The 17319-nt window shown below is 57.3% G+C and overlaps 3 protein-coding genes across 10 annotated transcripts; 1 reads left to right on the top strand and 2 right to left on the bottom strand.

Moving 5' to 3' along the window:
- The first annotated feature begins 1824 nt into the window (after window positions 1-1824).
- On the top strand, window positions 1825-9101 carry PAIP2 (poly(A) binding protein interacting protein 2). The gene is made up of 4 exons (XM_065734452.1): window positions 1825-1887; window positions 4855-5014; window positions 7242-7421; window positions 8546-9101. Exons 2-4 carry the CDS (start codon window positions 4877-4879, stop codon window positions 8609-8611), a joined length of 384 nt encoding a protein of 127 aa, XP_065590524.1. The 5' UTR covers window positions 1825-1887; window positions 4855-4876; the 3' UTR covers window positions 8612-9101.
- Window positions 9102-11933: 2832 nt separating this feature from the next.
- On the bottom strand, window positions 11934-15613 carry SLC23A1 (solute carrier family 23 member 1). Of its 8 annotated transcripts, none has more exons than XM_065734449.1 (15): window positions 15529-15613; window positions 15099-15155; window positions 14905-15027; window positions 14667-14824; window positions 14509-14597; window positions 14368-14435; window positions 14122-14303; window positions 13911-14031; window positions 13668-13824; window positions 13412-13559; window positions 13214-13319; window positions 13005-13134; window positions 12750-12893; window positions 12352-12447; window positions 11935-12276 (listed from the first exon to the last, which is right to left on the bottom strand). In XM_065734449.1, exons 1-15 carry the CDS (start codon window positions 15562-15564, stop codon window positions 12029-12031), a joined length of 1863 nt encoding a protein of 620 aa, XP_065590521.1. In that variant the 5' UTR covers window positions 15565-15613; the 3' UTR covers window positions 11935-12028. The 8 variants fall into 8 exon arrangements, with proteins under 8 accessions (XP_065590519.1, XP_065590520.1, XP_065590518.1 ...); XM_065734450.1 differs by having other exon boundaries at window positions 14905-15012; XM_065734447.1 differs by having other exon boundaries at window positions 11934-12276; window positions 14368-14581.
- Window positions 15614-15664: 51 nt separating this feature from the next.
- MZB1 (marginal zone B and B1 cell specific protein) lies at window positions 15665-16894 on the bottom strand. Its single transcript, XM_065734451.1, has 4 exons — window positions 16700-16894; window positions 16430-16536; window positions 16245-16349; window positions 15665-16173 (listed from the first exon to the last, which is right to left on the bottom strand). The coding sequence occupies exons 1-4, from the start codon at window positions 16892-16894 to the stop codon at window positions 15987-15989; spliced, it is 594 nt and encodes a 197-aa protein (XP_065590523.1). The 3' UTR covers window positions 15665-15986.
- Between the last annotated feature and the right edge of the window lie 425 nt (window positions 16895-17319).

The raw sequence follows: 17319 nt of genomic DNA, 5'->3' as shown, positions 1-17319 counted from the left end.
GAGGATGTGCCCCACGCCTGCTGTGTGAGAACAGTAGCTGAGGATGTTGCACAGTGGTGGTAGCAGCTTGGCTGAAGACTGAAGGAAGAGAGTGGTGGAGTGTCAGTAAGCAGCCAGTGCACAGATGGCATTTAAATAGCATATCCATACAGTGCAATCCTAACGTGCATTGATGACTTCTTGCACTTTCATGAGTTAATAGCACTCATCAGTAGTGAAAGGTTTTAGTCTTAAACCTGCCCCACTGCTTACCCAAGCCCCCATGAAACTGCACACAACAGAAGCTGTGCCATCAGTTCTGTTTTCATTGCATCACAAAGGCTGTATTGTGCACGTGTATGTGGTTCATAATGGCACTTGTCATTCGTGAGCTCTGAGGGGCTGCTTAATTCATCAGAGCAACCATTTAATGGCTGGCAGCCATCCCACTTCCCTAATGCCGGTAGATGAGTTTTGAAGGAGGGGGACAGAAGTGCAAGGTCCTCCAAGCATTTCAACACTGCTTCCTTACAACACGCACAGCTAAGAATGATGCAGTGAGATCGTGGAGCTCCATATATTTGTGACGTAGCCATTCTCATCAGTTGTGGTCATCTTAAGAAGCTGTGCCATTCAGTGCTCTTTCACCTAGTGTCCTCAGCCTGTGCCAAGTTCCAACCCAGATAACTGCTGAGGACTAAACAGTAGAAAGTTGTAAGATTTGCATTTAGTGACTAAATGCCAGCCATAAAGTAACTGCGGCGTGCTCCAAATTGGCAAGTCAGAAATCTCTTACTCCCATCACTTCTGATTCCGTATCTCAAGTTAGAGGAGCAGTGTAAGTACTTTCAGAACCTTGCTGTGCTGCATGCAAGTCTTCACACTTGGACACAAAGTGTTTAGGTCTGACTTATTTCTTGATGCACATAGGGTGCTCTGAAAGTAACGCCTCCTATTTATTTCCATGGAAGCTACAACAGATGAAAAGAGCAAAATAGCATACTGCTGTTTGACAGAGCAAGTTCTCTGCTACAAAGCACTACTCTTCACTAACTTGGCTGGCACCGTTTGCTATGTGTTTTTGTCAGCAACGAGCAAAAGTTTGCAGGCCATGCTCAGAAAAATCTACATAAGCAAAAATGAGCCACTGTTTGACAGCCACTATGGCAGTGCTGTTTGTTAATTAAACGTTGCTTCCACTGCTTGGTCTCCGTAAATCTTCACCAAGCAGTGATTAATGTTACAGAGTGCAGTTTTTTCCACGTGCAGGACTTCAGGAACACGCTTTGGCTTCATTCGGAGTACGCTTTGGAGGCAGAACGGTACGTGGGCCTGCCACGGCTCTTCACTGTAGCATAGAAGGGCACGAGGGGAGGCCAGACTGGAGTGTGAGCAGTAGATGCTGCCTCAGTGACGTGCATGAGAACGTCCACATATGAATGTACGGAGGAAAGCACTGCCTGAGGCTGCTAGTGCTGCCCCGCGCTCGCTGAGCGCTGCAGTAAGCGGGAGGAGGCAGCTCCATCACAGATGTGACACCTACGCGCGACGGCTGCGTTTCCCGCAGTACCGTTGCACGCACACGGGCACACGCAGCCCGGCAGCCACAAGATGGCGGCGGCCCCGCGCCGCACTCCGCTTCCCGGCACGCCCCGCGGCCTCCCCGCGAAATGGCCGCCGGAAGGGAGCGCGCGGCACGAGGACTGCGGCTCCCGGCATACAGCGCGCCGCTTACGGGGAGAGGGGGCGCGGCCTGTGAGGTCGAGCAGGTAACGGAAGTGAGTTCACGTCCGGCGGGGCTGCGGCGCTGGGAGGGGAGCGGGGCGGCGGGCACGGAGCGGAGCGGAGCGGCGCGGCGCGGAACAGCTCGGAGCCGGCGGCGCAGCGCGGCGTTCCTTCAGCGCGCAGGTGAGCGGCGCGGGGCCGCAGCCCGGGCTCACCGCGGGGCGCGAGGGCCGCCCCGCCTCCGTCCGTCCGTCCGTCCGCCCGCGGCCCCGTCTCCGTGAGGCGGCGCTGGGCCGTGCGCCCCCCGCTGGCAGCGGCTCCCGCGGCGCCGCCTCCATTGTCTGCGGCGCTCATCCGGGGCTCTGCCGCTCGGGGTGGGGGGAGGGGGGGGCTGGGGGAGGGGGGAATTGCTCCGCGGCGCGCGGCCTGACGGGACCCGGCCCCTCCCGCCGCGCGGGGGCGGCCCCGTGCGCGAACAAAGCCCGCGGCCCCGCCCCTGCGGCGTCCCACGTCCCCATGCGGGCTGTGGGACGCGCTCGGCTCCCGTTGTTGTTCCCTTTGCTGTCTTTATTTTCCCTCTCTCCCTTTGTTTGCCGTCTTTCTGTTCTTTGTTTTCCCTCCGTCTTTTGTTCGCGCCCTTTATTTCTTTGGTTTGTTTGATCTCCCCCTTTACTTCCTCCTCCCCCGTGTTCCTTTTTCCCTTGGCGTTATCGATGCGGCCTGCGCGGGGCATTGCGGTGCGGCCTCACGCCTTCCTCTCGGCGTACGTATCACACTGCGCTCCTTTGTTGCTGTGTGGGGCAGCACGGCTCGGTTGGCAGCCACAAGTACGCGCTGCCCCTCCTGCACGCAGCGGTGCCCTTTGCTGAAAGCTCCCTTGTGGGGAGGCCATTTCTCTTTATTACTTCCTCCTCCCCCGAGTCTTCCCCTAAACACTTGCGCTGCTCCCTGCACCTTCTTGCTGGCCCCATCCCAGAGCACTTTGGGGATGAATCTCACACCGCCATAGTGGAATGCTTCATCTTTTCTATTTCATTGCACTGCTGATGCTGTTTGTTGTCCTGCTGTACCGTGTGCCAGCTTCGGGATCCTTTGCTCTCCACACATTCCCATGTTGAAGGCCTATCTGTTCCTATTCAGACTGCAGTTGCTCCTGTGCTGTTTCCTACAGCAGCCACATTAGTGCTGCCTTTTTGTGGGGCTCATGCTGCACCTGGCTCTGCTCGGAACTGCCTGCTCCTGATGCCCCTGAAACAGCCCAGGCTGATCCCATCCTCACAGCCAGCACGGGCAGGTTGCTGGCTGCAGTGGGCACACTCTGTGTAGGGCTTTTCTTGCGAGCTGCAGAAAATCAAAGCACTGGGACTGCTGTGACTAACACGCTGGCCTGGGGCTTGCTGGCTATAAGTGCTTACGTGTGTGCCTTTGGAAAGAAAAATACACACGCACATGTAAATTAGCAGATGCAGGGCATCATCAGAAGCTTCAAACATTCAGTTGGAGCGTTGGTTCTTTCTTGAAGGTGATCAACCACGTTGTCCTTGAGCAGTGATGGAAGAAGTACAATGCAAATATGAGGTGCTGCTCTCCTCCCCTCTCCAAAACCAAAGAGCTGACTCTGCTTCAGCGTTTAGGAACTAGGAAGACTCCTCGTGCTTCAACACCTTAACCTTTCAGGCTTTTACAGTTGTTATTTTACTGTTGGTTTTGAACTTTCCTGGCTGCAGTGGACAGAAGCTCCCCTGAGTTTGGCCTGAGTGCCATCCATTGCTGAGGTGTTACTTCACCTGCAGTGCATGGAGGTGTTGTGCAGGAAGCCCAGTGTGTGCTTCATAAAAAATGTGAGAAAATGCATGCTAATTATATCAGCAACAGCAAAAATGGGCTTTTTAGATTCAGCATTCTTTTATTTCTTCCAGTCCATATGGAGTGTGAGCTGCTGAACAGCTGAAGCTGCTTAGAGCCATTTCAGGCTCGAGTCAGGGCGTTACGTGACGAGCCCTTTCCAGGTTTATGTTAAGCACAGCCTGTAATCCTTTGCAAGTTTGTTTGGAAAGAACAGCAGGAAGAACTTGTGTTCTGTTGCTGGAATACCCATTTTTGTCTCATTTGTTGCTCTGCCAGGGACCTGAACTGACTTCTGCACGGAGGTCTGCCTTTGAGTTATAGCCCTCAAGTGGAGCAGAGCAGGCAAGGTGCTTTTCTCTGTGCTTTCCTTAGCTGAGCACTGGGATGTGGCAGCTCCATAGATATGTGGGACAGCAGCGGCTTGGTTTTCCCTTTGTGTTGTTGTGTGAGAGGCCTCAGTACTGTAACAGCATGAGAGCTTCTCTGTCGTGTATGTGGTAAATAGGGGAGAAGCAGCCATCTGTTGTAGCTAAGTTATTTTTGCTGTGCAGGCAGCTAAAATGGTGATTTGAGAATAAAATACAAGTGAACTTTTCTCACTGCTGCACTACCTGTTGGGTAGTACTGCTTGGTCCCAAACTGGAAATGGGCACAGGGCACGGTGGCTGGCGTTACAGGAGAAGGGTGGCTGTGACCACGTGTGGTGGGGCCGGGCTGCTGGTTAGCACAGCCCCTGGAAATACAGCAGAGCACTGGAAAAACACTGCAGTCTGACAGTTTTAAACATCATTGCTGTTGGCTGCTGTCAGAGTACTCAGCTCACAGTGTGAGTTCCGGGCCGTGCTCTGCTCTTCCAGTGTTCGTACCTCTGCTCAACGCGGTGTGGGAAGAACAATGGGATTGCCTCATCTCCAGCACAAATGTTCTGGTGCAGAGCACGGGATATCAGCAGATGGGTCTCTGAACTTGAATGCTTCATGAGCCTGGTGGTAAAGCTGCAGTATTGTTGTTCTGAGAAAGACTCAGGTTGGGTTTTGTCCCGCGGTAGCTGTGTGCAGTGCTGCCTCAGTCTGGGGCTCAGCAGCTGCTGATGCTGAGGTTTAAGCTGGGGCAGCCTCCTGAATGGCGAGCAGTGTGCGCAGTGCTGGGCTGCCCCTGCACTTAGCAGAGCTCCTTGTTCTGCATGTTATCTCAGTGCTGTCGCAGTACAGCCACCTGTGCTGCGTGTGGAGGTGCAGCCCTCCCCGGGCGGGGCGAAGACAGAATGTGCACGTCCTTAATTACTGCATTTCTTAATTGCAGACTTCAGATCAAAGGCGCAGCCATGAAAGATCCCAGTCGCAGCAGTACTAGCCCAAGCATCATCAGCGAAGATGTGATCATAAATGGGCACTCTCATGAAGATGACAATCCCTTTGCGGAGTACATGTGGATGGAAAACGAAGAGGAGTTTAACAGGCAGGCAAGTCGTTTCCCTCTCTCAGTGCCTCGTGCTTTGCCTTTCTGTGTTGTAGCTGTAGGGAGAGGTGCTGTGCCCAGCGTCTGAGGTGTGGGGCTGCGAGTCCTTTTGTGGTAGGGTCTCAGATGGGTTTGTTAGAGTGCTCGTGGCCAACAGACTGATAGTGCTTAATTCCCCTTTTTTTTTTTTATATACTTTCTGTAATCTTGGTGAAAGCAGGGGAGATGCAGACTGCTCTGAAGTACCCATTAATTCCCTGCTTCTTCAGGTGGGAGGAAGAAGTATAGCTGACAGACTGCGTGGCACTTGAGCAGGGGCTGGTCTCACTGGGCTGCCAAGCTGCTCTGGTTTCACAAGTACAGACATGCCAGCTGCAGTGTGGAGCTGGATGCATGCAGGTGCATACCTGCCCCGCCAGCAGGGCTGTTGTTCACACAGGGCTTGGTGGACATAGTTGTTAGGTGACTTAATACTTAGGTCCTGGTCGGGTTGCTTAACACTTAATTAAGATGTAAGTAACTTACAGCTGGTCTTCACAACCTGGTTGGAAGGAAGCCTTAACTCTGGCCTAGAAACAATTTTCTCTCTGTTAGAGGCAGCCACCTCTTTCTGCTGTCCTTCTCTTCATGGCTAGTTGTTCTCTGTACTCGGGTTGCTGCTTGCTCCGTGCTCCTGTACGGTCTGAATGTGCTGCAGGCTCACAAGTGGGACTTAGGGAACAGCATGTCTGCTGCAGCCCTCCCCTTAGGGCACTCAGCTAATCTGAAATTCAGAGTGCTCACAAAAAACCTCTTGCAAATGTTAGGATGGTCTCAGTGCTGCTTCCTGTTGGGTGGGTTTTTCCTCCTCAGGGACTGTGCTGTAATTGAAGTACAGGGTAGGTAGCACCTGGGGGAGGAGCTGGGAGTTGGGCAGTGAGTCAAATGCTTTTTGGGTGCACGCTGTTTTCAGAGAGGAGGGCAAGTAGGGGAGGAGGTAGACACAGCAGGCAGGTGCTGTGTGATGCCCTCTTTGGAGGCACATCCCTCTGAGAGAAGCTGAATGAGTTAATCGGGGGCTGGAGGATACAAATGGGCAGCATTAACTGAGGGACATTTGGGGAATAAGCATTTATGACTTCTAGATTGGAAGCACATGTAGCTACGCATCCCTTAACAAAAACTGGAGCTGGGCAAGCCCTGCTGTAATACTGACCAGTGGCTGTGTGCCCACAGCTTCCTTCTGCCCCCTCACACTGCATGGAGAATCTTCTCAGGAAGGATTGCCTGGATGCTGCTGCCCTTGCTGGGCTGCTTTACCAGCAGGGAAGCTAATAAGTCAATGTCTCGTGGGGTTTGAAGTCTCTGCACAGCCACTTAGAGCCTAACTGTGAGTCCCTGCTCCCCAGAAGCTGTGCATCTTGGGCACAGGGAGCCTCCATCTGTGGGAATTCTGAACTCTGACGCTAGCTTCAGGAATGTAACTTCATTTCCACTTTGGATTGCGTTTGTGTTGGATTTCTGAGTGGAGGATAAGAAAGAAAAGTTGCTTAAGCTTTTATTGAATTAACTTTAGATGTGTTCTGAATCATTTTATTTTCTAACAAGCCAGCTTCTATTTCCCAGCTTTCCACTCTGGAGCTCTGATGTGGGATGTGGAAAATTTGTCAGGATCAACACCCTCCAAAGCTTGTTTACTGAATAACCTAGCAAAGCTTGCCTTTAATCTTCGCTGTGCCTATCAGTTCTGTGTCATTTGATCTGTACCTTTTGGTACAGCAGGGCAGCATTCCCAACCACTGCTAACATCATATGGGAACTCAGCAGAACTGCACCCTGTGAACGTACAGGTGTGGGAGAGGTGCTGCTTTCTGTGCTCCAGGTGACAGGCAGTTGCTTTCTCCCCTGACGGAGCGTGCAGGGCAGTGTGTGTCGTCCCTGCTTCCCTTCCAGCAGGTTCTGTCACTTGGAGCTGATGTTCTGCCTCTGCTTGAGCTCGTAGCAAGTTTCCCACAGTAAGTGCTGCCCGAGCAGCTGGGGCTGCTGTTCTCTTCAAGCTGTAAGCTCCTGGGACAGAGCACTTCTTGACATTAAAAAGCCAAAGCTGCTTGCCTTCGTGCAGCACCCGTGCTGCTGTGCCAGCAGTCCTGTTGCATGGTTACAGAGGAGGTCGGCTTGGTGCACAGACATCGAAGGGAAGACGTAAGCTTTCAGTAGCTTTACTGATGAGGCATTTTCTTCTTGTTGAATAGATTGAAGAGGAGTTGTGGGAAGAAGAATTTATTGAGCGCTGTTTCCAAGAGATGCTGGAAGAAGAAGAGGAGCACGAATGGTTTATTCCAGCCCGTGATCTCCCACAAACAATGGATCAAATCCAGGACCAGTTCAATGACCTTGTTATCAGTGACAGCTCATCACTGGAGGATCTGGTGGTAAACTCGCTTTTTGTCATATCTCTAGAACTTGGCATCCCTTTATCCACAGCTGATTTCTGTTGCTGATAATGGTAATAGAAAATCCTTTATGTGTAGGCCAGGGACTCTTAAAGCATGTGTGATGGAAGGGCAAATGTGCAGCAGCTGAGTAAGGTATACTCCCTCAGGTGATAAAACCTGTTCAGTGATTTTCTTCATAAGCACGTGGTGCCTTTTTTAGGCCATGGCATGAACTCAAGTGGTTTGGGTATGCATTCTGTGTTATGAGAGCAGAGTGGAGCACTCTGGCTGAGCTGCCATGGCAGGAGTGCATCGAGTCTAAGGCCACGTTTGCCTGCTCTTACAAGTTGGGTAGGTGTGAATCACTCGAGGGTCTGATGTGGATCATTGGTACTACAGCAAATCTCTTTATAGAAGTTCTAAGGAGGAAGGAAGCAGCTAAATAAACTGATTATTTCCCTCTTTCTTGATAAATGACTTCTTAGTATGGAGCTTTACTGAATGGGCAGTGTGTGCATGTTTTCCCTAACAAAACAGAGTTTCTGGTGCATGGCACAGGAAGCATGCAGTCATACCGCACAACTGCTGTCAGATTTGGCTACAGGCCTATAAACCTTCCCAAGCTTAAGCAGCTGCGGGCAGCAGTTTGGGACTCAAGAGCATAAACGCCTACTCCTCGTTTTATTTTTGGGTTTGTTTTTTTTTCCATGATTAGTAGCTTATTTTGGAGGTGCTGGCTACCCACCTGTAACTGCAGGACACGGATTGTGGAGTCGCTGCTGCCCTGTGGCAGGATGGGCACAGACATTTAACAGCGCAACACTCGTGTATGTTGAATTCCCAGGAGTGGGTTAAGTTCCTGGAGCACGTCTCCTCTTGCTTAAATAAGAGCAAAAAGCTTTGTGGCACATTTAACTTCGTTAGCAATGGAAGTTGCTGGTCCTGGTGCTTGCCTTGTTTGTTCTGTGACTCACTGAGCCCTCGTGTGGCTGCAGCGCCCCGTGTGCCCGGTACTCAGTGCTCTGAGTGTTCTTAATGCTGTCCTCCTGGAGCTGTGCTCAGTTTGGGAGCAGAGGGTGAAAATAACGATTCAACTGGAGTTGTGTTTTTTCCTTCCTCAGGTCAAGAGTAATCTGAATCCAAACGCAAAGGAGTTTGTTCCTGGAGTGAAGTACTTAAATATTTGAGTAGACTGGGCCCTCTTTTGGTGGATGTAGCACAATTTCCACACTGTGAAGCCAGTATTAGAAGATTTAATTGTAAAAGCTCTCTCTTCTTGTCACTGTGTTACACTTATGCATTGCCAAAGTTTTGTTAGTCTTGCATGCTCAATAAAAAGTGCTGAGACTGTTACTAAGTAAATCTGTCAAAAGTTTAATGGAAACATAATTGGGCCCTGGCTCTCTGCAAAGGAGACGGTGAGGTCGGAAGCACCAGTCGAGTTGAGACAAAGTACCACATTTATAAACCTTCTGCAGACTCTGTCTTTTTAAGTAGGACTTGGAATTTGCTTTGGATGGTCTGTTTTTAACTGAGGATGTGTTAACTGGTGCTAGTTTGCACCTGATAATGCCTTAACTTTAAAATGAAAGCAAGGTTATCTGATTATTATGCAGATTAGCTAACTTTCCTTTGAATTATCAGTATTGTTACTAATGTTCCATTTCCCCTTAAAAAGAAATCATGCTTCTTTTGAGCAGCCCGAGCTGTAACAGAAACCTTACAGACCTGCACAGAGTCGTAGATCTCAGCTACTGAACTAACATCCCGGACGGAAGGAGATGCCCTGCGCTCGCAGTGTGTTGCCATGTTAGCAGTTTCACCTCCTGGTTCTGTTAAAGGACGTGTGAGTTTCACCACAGCTTCTCCCAGGATCCCGATGAGGACATAGCAGTGGCTATGTAACTTTTAGCATACAACTTTATTATAGCTGGATTTAACCAAGCAAACCCTAGCATTAGTGATTTGAGTGGTGCTTTGCCCTTGCTTTGTTTAATCATCACTACACGATAGTCTACAGCACAACGACTTTTTTGTTTTTGTTTTGGGGTTTTTTTTTTTCTTTTAATAAAGCTAGAACAGTTTTGGCTTCTTAAACTTCATACTTGGGTAGGTTAAGCTGCCATACGTGTTCAGTGTGAATAGTGTTTAAGTTGAAAATATTGTAAAAAAATTATATTTTTTCAAAAATATTTAAAAAAATAAATAATAGTAGAAATGATTTGGTGACTGTCTCGTGAATGTGCACCTCAGGGAAGTGCATCTGGCTCCCTGCCCAGACGTGGAGTCTCCTCTGGAGATGCCCAGGCCCTGTGCAGCTGCTGTGCCAGGGGTTGGGCTGGGGCACCTCCAGAGGTCCCTTCCAACCTCTGTGGTTGTGTTTGTGGCAGATGTGGTGCCTGTAAGGCTGCTTGTGACAAAGATAGTCCAAACTGATCTGAGCAGTCTCTGACTGCTCCTTCGTCCCCTCCTATGAAGCCTGACCGCTTTGTGCGTTTGCCTGAGCATTTTTTCCTGTGTTCTCATCACTGCTAATCCCCGTTCAGCCCCTCTGTTCTGGCAGCACAGGAAGTTCCAGTTAGCAGCTGACGGTGCTATATAAAACCCACTGCTTGACACGGGCTTTGGGGGCAGCTGGAGCTGGGTGCTCTCAGTGCACAACAGCCCGGGGCTGCAGGAAGGCGTGGGCAGGCAGCGGGGTGGATGTGCCAGCAGCCCCCAGCAGCCTGCAGGTGGGGCCTTGGTCCACTCCTGCGTCTCCACTCCTGCGTCAGATCTTTGCCCAACCTTGCTGTTGATATGTGTATTTTTTTCCAGGTTCCGGGTGAACCAAATGGGAACACCTCAGAGAACACAGTGCTGCAGGACAGGAGAGGCGATGCCTTTGCACCACCACTGACCTGCAGCAGAACCACTTTGCTGTGCCAGTCTTGCTTCAGCTGCCAGGTCTGCTCTCCCAGGGCGTTCCTGTGTGCTGAGTGCTGCTCTGCAGAGCATCTTCGCAGCTCCTGGCCTCTCTGCCAGGTGTTGCCTTTTCCCTTCCCAATCCTTCCTGGATCTGCTGACCTTCCCAGACGTAGCAGAACTCTTCAGGTGTTGCTGCTGGTTTTGGAAACGCTTTATGCTCACGGCTCCAAAGGTGGGGTTGGGAAGTAGCAGAGCACCACGTGCAGCTGACTGGAAGTGCCCTGGGCTTCCACCAGGGTCCCTGCAGCGCTGGCAGCTGTTGGCTTGCAGCCCTTGTCCTTGGGCTCCCTCTGGGAGCTCCCTGCCCAGGTGCACGCAGCTCTGGGCGGTTGGCAGCTGGGTGCTTTGGCTGAAGCCAGCTTGCAAAGCAGCCAGGCTTGCTGTGCTTTGTTTCTGTGCTTTGTTCTTATCCCAGGCAGCTCCACCATAAGGAGAGGTGAGCTCAGTGGCGGTGTCTGCTTGTAGCTGGTGTGCAGGGGGCAGTGGGAAGGTGCTGAAGGGCTCTGCTTCCAGCCAGGACCTTGGCTCCAGATGAGGAGTTCGGGGTGATCTGTGTGTCTGTGCTGCCTTAAAATCAGTGCAGCAAAACAAAGTCGTCAGCCCACGGCGTTTAGGGACTGCTGGCTTCGAGTTGTTTTGTGTCTGTGCTGTGTCTGGGACCGAGTTATCTTTCCGTGCAGCAGTCCCAAGGGTGCAGTGTTTGGGTTGTGACTGAAGCAGTGCTGATAGCAGTGGGGTCTGGCTGCTGCTCGTGCAGCCTCACGGCGCTCTCTTTTTCTTGCTCAGCCCACGCGTTGTGTGGGTGAGACACGGGTGGGGCTGCAGCCAGGACAGCTGTGCAGAGGGACCGTGTGTGCCACGCAGCACTGCAGTAAAATCACGGGGGAGTCCTTCCATTGCTGAGCCTGCTGGGCACTGCCATGCCCGTGGGAGGAGACGAGACTGCGTTGGCATCACTCGGACCTTCCTGTCCTTGGTTTCCTCCCTCCTTCACTTACTCACTTGTTTTGCACTGAGAGCCCCATGCTGGAGGTGCTCAAGGCCAGGTTGGATGGGGCTGTGGGTGATGCCTGATGTTGGAACTTTGCTGATCCTTGAGGTCCCTTCCCACCCAAGTCATACTGCGATTCTGTGATAAACCACCCTTATCTTTCCCCATGATATTTCTTTTGCTCTTTGTGCTCTTCTTCACGGGGTGGGGAGGGAGGGAGGGAGGGGCTGCGTCAGGGCCGCGTCGGCCCAGCGTCGCTTTCAGCTTTGGGTTTCAGCATCAAACCCACTGTCAGGAAGGATGGGGGCCGTGGGTTTGGATTATTTTAATGCATAATCTTAAAACGGACCGCTCTGAATGCTGGACCCGGTGCAGCACCGGCCACATCTGCCGCGCAGCCCTGCAGGAGCCAGGGGCACGGCGCCGGGCTGCCCGGCCCTGCTGCTCCCGGTGCCTCGCCGTGAGCACCGCGCTGAGCCCGGAGCCCGGCAGCCGCAGCAGCCCCAGCGCAGCCCGTGCTGCCGAGCCGAGGCCGTGCCTGCGGGCAGCGCCTTCCCCCGGCGTGCGTCGCCGTGGAGGGCTCTCATCCCGGGCAGTGCTCTGCCGGGGCCCGGCGCTTGGCTCAGCCCCTCCGCAGCCGCCGCTGTCACACCTTGGTGCACGCAGCCGTCCCATCGCTGCCGTCCTGCGCGCCGTCATCCGCCGCGGGGCTCCTCGTCGCCCGCCACGTGAAGCCGGTGAACAGCGGGCAGATGGGCACGAGCCGCAGCCAGCGGCTGCTCCTCACCGCGCTCATCCCCAAGGGGAAATCGTAGCTCCGCAGGTCGGCCGAGGCCGCGCTGTCTGCGTGCGCGCCCGCCTTCCACTGCACCAGGCCCCGCTCCTCCCGCGTCCCTGCGGGCAGGCACGGCCGCCGTGCATGGGGACGGGACGCCCACCCCGGCCCCGCGCCCGGCCCGCCGCGGGTACCTGGGATGGTGTTGTCCAGGATGAAGGCGAGAGTGCCCCCCACGAACATCTCCGTGGTCAGCAGCACCGTCAGGATCTGGTCCAGCTCGGGGACGCCTGCGGGAGGGACAGGATGAGGAGTGCAGGGACGGCAGCGTGGGGCTCGTTGTGTGTGCTGCGTCCCGCGCTGGGCACACGGGGTGCAGAGGTACCACTGCCCACTCATGAGCTCTCTGTGCTCTGAGCTTCGTTGAGCCGTCCTATCCTGGAGCTGCCTTCCTGGCTTAAGTCACACTTGCCCTGTAAGTGCACTTAGCGCTGCAGGTTAGCAGGCAGAGCTGTGTCAAGGTGCAGAGAGGTCTGCCCTGCTCGCCCCGAGCACCACCTGCTGCTGGCAGATGGGGGGAGGCTCCTGGTACCTGTGTTAATGGCCCTGGGGTGGGCATCCAGGTAGTTGGGCAGCGTCAGCCCGAAGAACATGGAGAAGCCCAGCACGAAGAGGTTGCGTGAGGAGTTCATGTCGACAAACTGCAGGTTGGAGAGGCCCACGGCCGTGATCATGCCTGCAAGCAGACGTGGCCGAGTGCTGCAGCAGCTGTGGTGCTGCGGGACAGGACAGCCCTCCTGCCAGGACAGCTCTGCTGCCAGCTGCAGCTCCCGGGCAGAGCGGTTACCGAACAGCGTGCAGAACATCCCGCCCAGGATGGGGTCGGGCAGCGAGGCGAACAGCGCGGTGAACTTCCCGATGGTGCCCAGGATGAGCATGATCCCGGCGCCGTACTGGATCACCCTCCTGCTGCCCACCTGCCCGGGGGCACACGGGCAGTGCGTGGAGGCGGCCGTGACCCCCACGGGGACGGGGAGCACGCGGGCCGGGCGGTACCTTGGTGATGCCCAGCACCCCGATGTTGGGGCTGGAGGAGGTGGAGCCGTTGCCGGTCCCCATCAGCCCCGCGATGATGCAGGAGATGCCTTCCGTGAAAATGCCCCTGGGGGATGAACGGAGGGTGACGCTCTCTGCAGCGGCTTTGGGATGTGCCCATGGTGCAGGGCTGTGCTGGCAGGGAGGAGGTGGCCGTACCTGTTGATGGCGTGCACCGGGGGCGCGGGCGCTCCCGACAGCCGCGCGCAGGAGTAGTAATCCCCAATGGACTCGATGATGCCGGCCAGCGTGGCGCTGAACATGCCCAGCACGGCCGCCGAGGTCACCGTGGGCATCCCCCACTGACCTGAGGGGAGCACCACCGCCGTGGGGACGTGCCACCACCTCCAGGTGTGTGCCCCTCGGCGATGCCGTGCCGGTGCGTGGCCCCGTGGTGCGGCCATGGGTCACTCACAGGGGTAGGGGACGCGGAACCACGGGGCCACCGAGAGGATCTCCCCGCGCGCGTCCGTCCGGGCCTTGTAGCCGTACTCGTCGGGGCGGCTGGGGAACACACCGGCACGCGTCAGCGCGTAGCAGAGCAGCCACATCACCATGATGGCCAGGATGATCTGCGGGCAGCAACGGGGACGCGTGGGGACGGGGACAGCTCCGGCAGCGCTCCCCCACGCCTCCCCCTCCCCCTCCCCGTCCCTACGGGGAACATCTTGAAGATCTGCACGCGCAGCAGGACGAAGCCGCGTCCCCAGCGGTACCCGGGCAGGAGCACGGGGACATTCCGCAGGTACTGCGCGAACAGCACGATGAGCACGATGGACCTGCGGGGAGCAGAGGGTCCTGAGCACACCGGGGACCACCATTGGCACAAGGGCCTGGGAGCCACTCGTGTGCCCATCCCGGTGCCATACAGTGCAGCGATGCCCCAGTGCGAGCCGGCCCGCTCGCCGGCCGCCTGGAAGACGGAGAGGCCGATGAGGGAGACGGTGGGGGTGACGGTGAGCGGCCCGATGTAGTTGAGCAGCGCGCCGGGCAGCCCCAGCAGCCCGATGAGCACCTCCACCAGGCTGGACACCACGATGGCACCCTGGATCTGTGGGGTGGAACGTGAGCGGGTGCGGGGCAGTGGGGCCGCGTGGGGCGGGGCCGGACCGTACCTCCCGCATGCGGGGCTGCCAGATGTGGGAGGTGTTGAGCGGCAGCACCCAGTTGCCGTAGATCTGCTCTGGGGATGGAGAAGGGCGGAGGTGAGCGTGGGGCCAGCGGGCGGTGCGTGCCGCCCTCAGGTCCCCTCCTACCTTCAGGTGGGCACTGCCACTTCTCCAGTGCCAGGATGGCCTTGGCAGGAACCAGGAAGGCCAGCGCGCTCGCCTGGAACAGCGGCAGCCTGCGGGGTGGGAGGGATGGCTGCAGCCCCGGGGGGGATGTGGGCTGGGGGTGGGGGGGGCGGCCCTACCTGATGCCCACGGTGGTCTGGATGAGGGTGGTGATGCCGACGCAGGTGAAGATGGTGCCGATGAGGTAGCTGACGGTCAGCTGGTCCTTGCCCACACACAGGCTCTCAGCCAGCAGGAAGGGCACGGCGATGGTGCCGCTGAAGCAGGTCAGGTAGTGCTGGGGGACAGCGGCGGGGGGGGGCTCAGCGGGGGACCTGGGGAGGGGGGCTCTGGGGCAGTGTGGGAGCTGTGCCGTACCTGGAAGCCCAGCAGGATGCAGAGGTACCAGGGGGGCACGTCCTCAATCCGGTACAGCATGTCGAACTGCCTCCGTGCTGGGGGAGGGACGGGGTCCGCCGCGGGGCCCTGGGGAGGGCACGGCTGAAGGGGGAGTGCCGAGACCACCGCCAGCCCCGGGGGGGCTTAGGGACAGGGATGGGGGCAGCGCTCACCCTGCACGTCCCAGGGGGACGATGGGGGCCAGAGGGGGCGAGGGCTGGGCTGGCGTCCTGGCAGCGGGGAGAGGCAATGGGTGGATCGGTGTTGTGCCGGGTGTGCCATGGGAACCGGGCTGCGGCCTCCTGGGGACGTGGGGACACCGCCCGGCCTCCCCCGCAGGGATCCGGGCCCATGGGTGCCGACACAGGGGGGCCCAGTGTGCGGTGGTGGAGTCCCCACCGTCCCGGGGCAACTGAAGCATCTCATGGGTGCCGCATCCCAACCACAGTGTCCCACCACGTCCCCAGCGTGTCCCCTGGGCTTCACCCTCCCGAGCCCCCCCCGCCCTTGGCCACCCCCGAGGTGGTGTGCCCCTCCCCACCCGACCCCTCCCCACCGCCCCGAGGGGACCGGTGAAGGGGTTGGGATCGGAGCCGCGGTCACCTGGGGCTGGGGCAGTTCTCCCGAGTGGGTCCCCATCCTGGGCAGTGCGGGGATGTCACCGCGCGGCGGTTTATATTGTGCCGGGGAGGACTTTACTCTGCAGGTTGTGAAACCGAGGAGCGCGGCGGTGGTGAGGGATGAGCGATTAACTGCTTTAATTAGGGCTGGCACCGCCGCCCGCGCCACTTCAGTCAAACATTAAGGCAGAGGGTTACAGAGTAACAGCGGGGCCAGGGCACGGGTGCCACCAGGGATGTCCCCATGAGTGCCAACAGCGGTTGGTGCTGGGACGGAGCTGGTGACAGCAGCAGCCCGGTGTCCCTGGCGCGGTGGCGGCAGTGCCATCTCTCTCGGCGTCCCCTCCGCGTGCGTCCGGTGCTGCACTACGCGGTTGGCTCCAAAGGTCATCGGGCATTAAGCATTAACCATCCGCAGTGACGGCACGTGAAGGCCGCTGGCTACAGCTCGTTCTGCAGCGCCTTGGGGGGGGCCGAGCCCCCCGCCTTGCCCCCCCCCAGGTGGGCGCAGGGCCCCTTGTCGCCGTGGCACAGCAGCTCCCGCAGTGCGGCGGGGCCCCGTCGGTGCGCTCCATACAGCAGCTCCTCGCCGTGCTCACCCACGAGGCTGTGGCACATCTTGGTCAGCCTGCGGGCAGCGGGCAGCATTGGCACATGGCATGTTCCCGTGTCCCCCCCCACTGTCCCCGTGGCACTCACCTGCCCGGCCATGGGCCCCCCATCACTGCCACGCTCATCGCCTGCTGTCCCGGCAACCCCGGCCCCGTCAGCCGCCGCTCCCCTCTCAGCTCCTGCACGCCATAACTGCGGGGCCATGAGAGCTTGGGCTCCGTCCCTGCAGCCCCACCGCCCACTGCGCTCTGGGGAAGGGTGGCACCACTCACAGCTCCCAGTCCTGCGAGCAGCTCTGCTCCAACACCTCCATGTAGTGTGACTCGCTCAGCGCCTTCCTGCCCTGCTTCGCCTCCGCGCGGCTCAGCCGCTCCTCCAGCTGGGTGGGAATGGAGGAGACAGCGGCCGTGATGGGGCCGTGTGCCGCCACCCCTCGCCATGTGCTGTGACCCCGCTCCCACACCTGCACCCCCCTTGCCCCCCCCAGCAGCCACAAGCACTCAGCACGGCGCTGGGCTGCTGCTGGGGGTGCTCCCCCGCACCTGGAAGGCGATGGCGTGGCACGCGTCGCAGCGCAGGGCCTCGGGCATGTGGGGTGAGAGCCGCTCCTCCGCACTCATCTGGGGCGCAGGGATGCTGTGGGACGAGGACGGGGCCCTGGGGCCACCACACGTGCCCTCAGCCCCCGTTCTCAGTGCCAGGCTCAGGGCCACGCACAGCACCAGCTCTGCCCGCATGCTGAGCGATGCCGGTAGCGCTGGGGACGGGCGGATCACCGCAGGCAGCCGTGTGTGGCCCATGCAGCTGCATCCGGATGACGCCCCACGGACGCCCGCCCCTCGGTTTTGGTTTTTGGTTTAATTCAGAATTGTGGTTTGGTTCAGTGCTGCGATGTTTGGCGCCCATCCTCCACCAGATCCTCCCTGGGGGCGGCTCGCAGCCCCCTGGGCTTGTGTGCCCCCCACCCAGAATGGTGTGGCGGTGCCCGAGGCCCTGAAAGGGACACGTGTGCCCCTCGTGTGCCCTTCACAGACAACGCGGACACGGATGGGTTTGCAGGGTTGATGTTTTCCTGGCACTTTTATTGCTGTTTTCAGGAGTCTGTGCTGTGGCCGTGGTGCCTCTGTTGGTGTTGTATTAGGCGATGGGAGAAGCGGGAAGC

Source organism: Cyrtonyx montezumae, unplaced genomic scaffold (genome assembly GCF_038088225.1).
Source record: "Cyrtonyx montezumae isolate F1298 unplaced genomic scaffold, pur_monq_1.0 scaffold_18, whole genome shotgun sequence".
Taxonomy (NCBI): Eukaryota; Metazoa; Chordata; class Aves; order Galliformes; family Odontophoridae; genus Cyrtonyx; species Cyrtonyx montezumae.
The sequence above is the reverse complement of the archived record's forward strand: the minus strand, read 5'-3'. Positions and strand labels throughout refer to the sequence as shown.

What these genes read in the sequence shown, in the direction of transcription:
- MZB1 (XM_065734451.1), bottom strand. Translation starts at nt 16,894, where the DNA reads ATGCGGGCAGAGCTGGTGCTGTGCGTGGCCCTGAGCCTGGCACTGAGA. An exon ending in GCCACGCCATCGCCTTCCAG is followed by an intron (nt 16,537 to 16,699) that starts GTGCGGGGGAGC and finishes ATTCCCACCCAG; the next exon opens with CTGGAGGAGCGGCTGAGCCG. An exon ending in TGCTCGCAGGACTGGGAGCT is followed by an intron (nt 16,350 to 16,429) that starts GTGAGTGGTGCC and finishes ATGGCCCCGCAG; the next exon opens with TTATGGCGTGCAGGAGCTGA.
- PAIP2 (XM_065734452.1), top strand. Translation starts at nt 4,877, where the DNA reads ATGAAAGATCCCAGTCGCAGCAGTACTAGCCCAAGCATCATCAGCGAA. An exon ending in AAGAGGAGTTTAACAGGCAG is followed by an intron (nt 5,015 to 7,241) that starts GCAAGTCGTTTC and finishes CTTGTTGAATAG; the next exon opens with ATTGAAGAGGAGTTGTGGGA. An exon ending in CATCACTGGAGGATCTGGTG is followed by an intron (nt 7,422 to 8,545) that starts GTAAACTCGCTT and finishes TTCCTTCCTCAG; the next exon opens with GTCAAGAGTAATCTGAATCC.
- SLC23A1 (XM_065734442.1), bottom strand. Translation starts at nt 15,278, where the DNA reads ATGGGCCCGGATCCCTGCGGGGGAGGCCGGGCGGTGTCCCCACGTCCC. An exon ending in GCATCCTGCTGGGCTTCCAG is followed by an intron (nt 14,825 to 14,904) that starts GTACGGCACAGC and finishes GCTGTCCCCCAG; the next exon opens with CACTACCTGACCTGCTTCAG. An exon ending in GGCAGCCCCGCATGCGGGAG is followed by an intron (nt 14,304 to 14,367) that starts GTACGGTCCGGC and finishes TCCACCCCACAG; the next exon opens with ATCCAGGGTGCCATCGTGGT.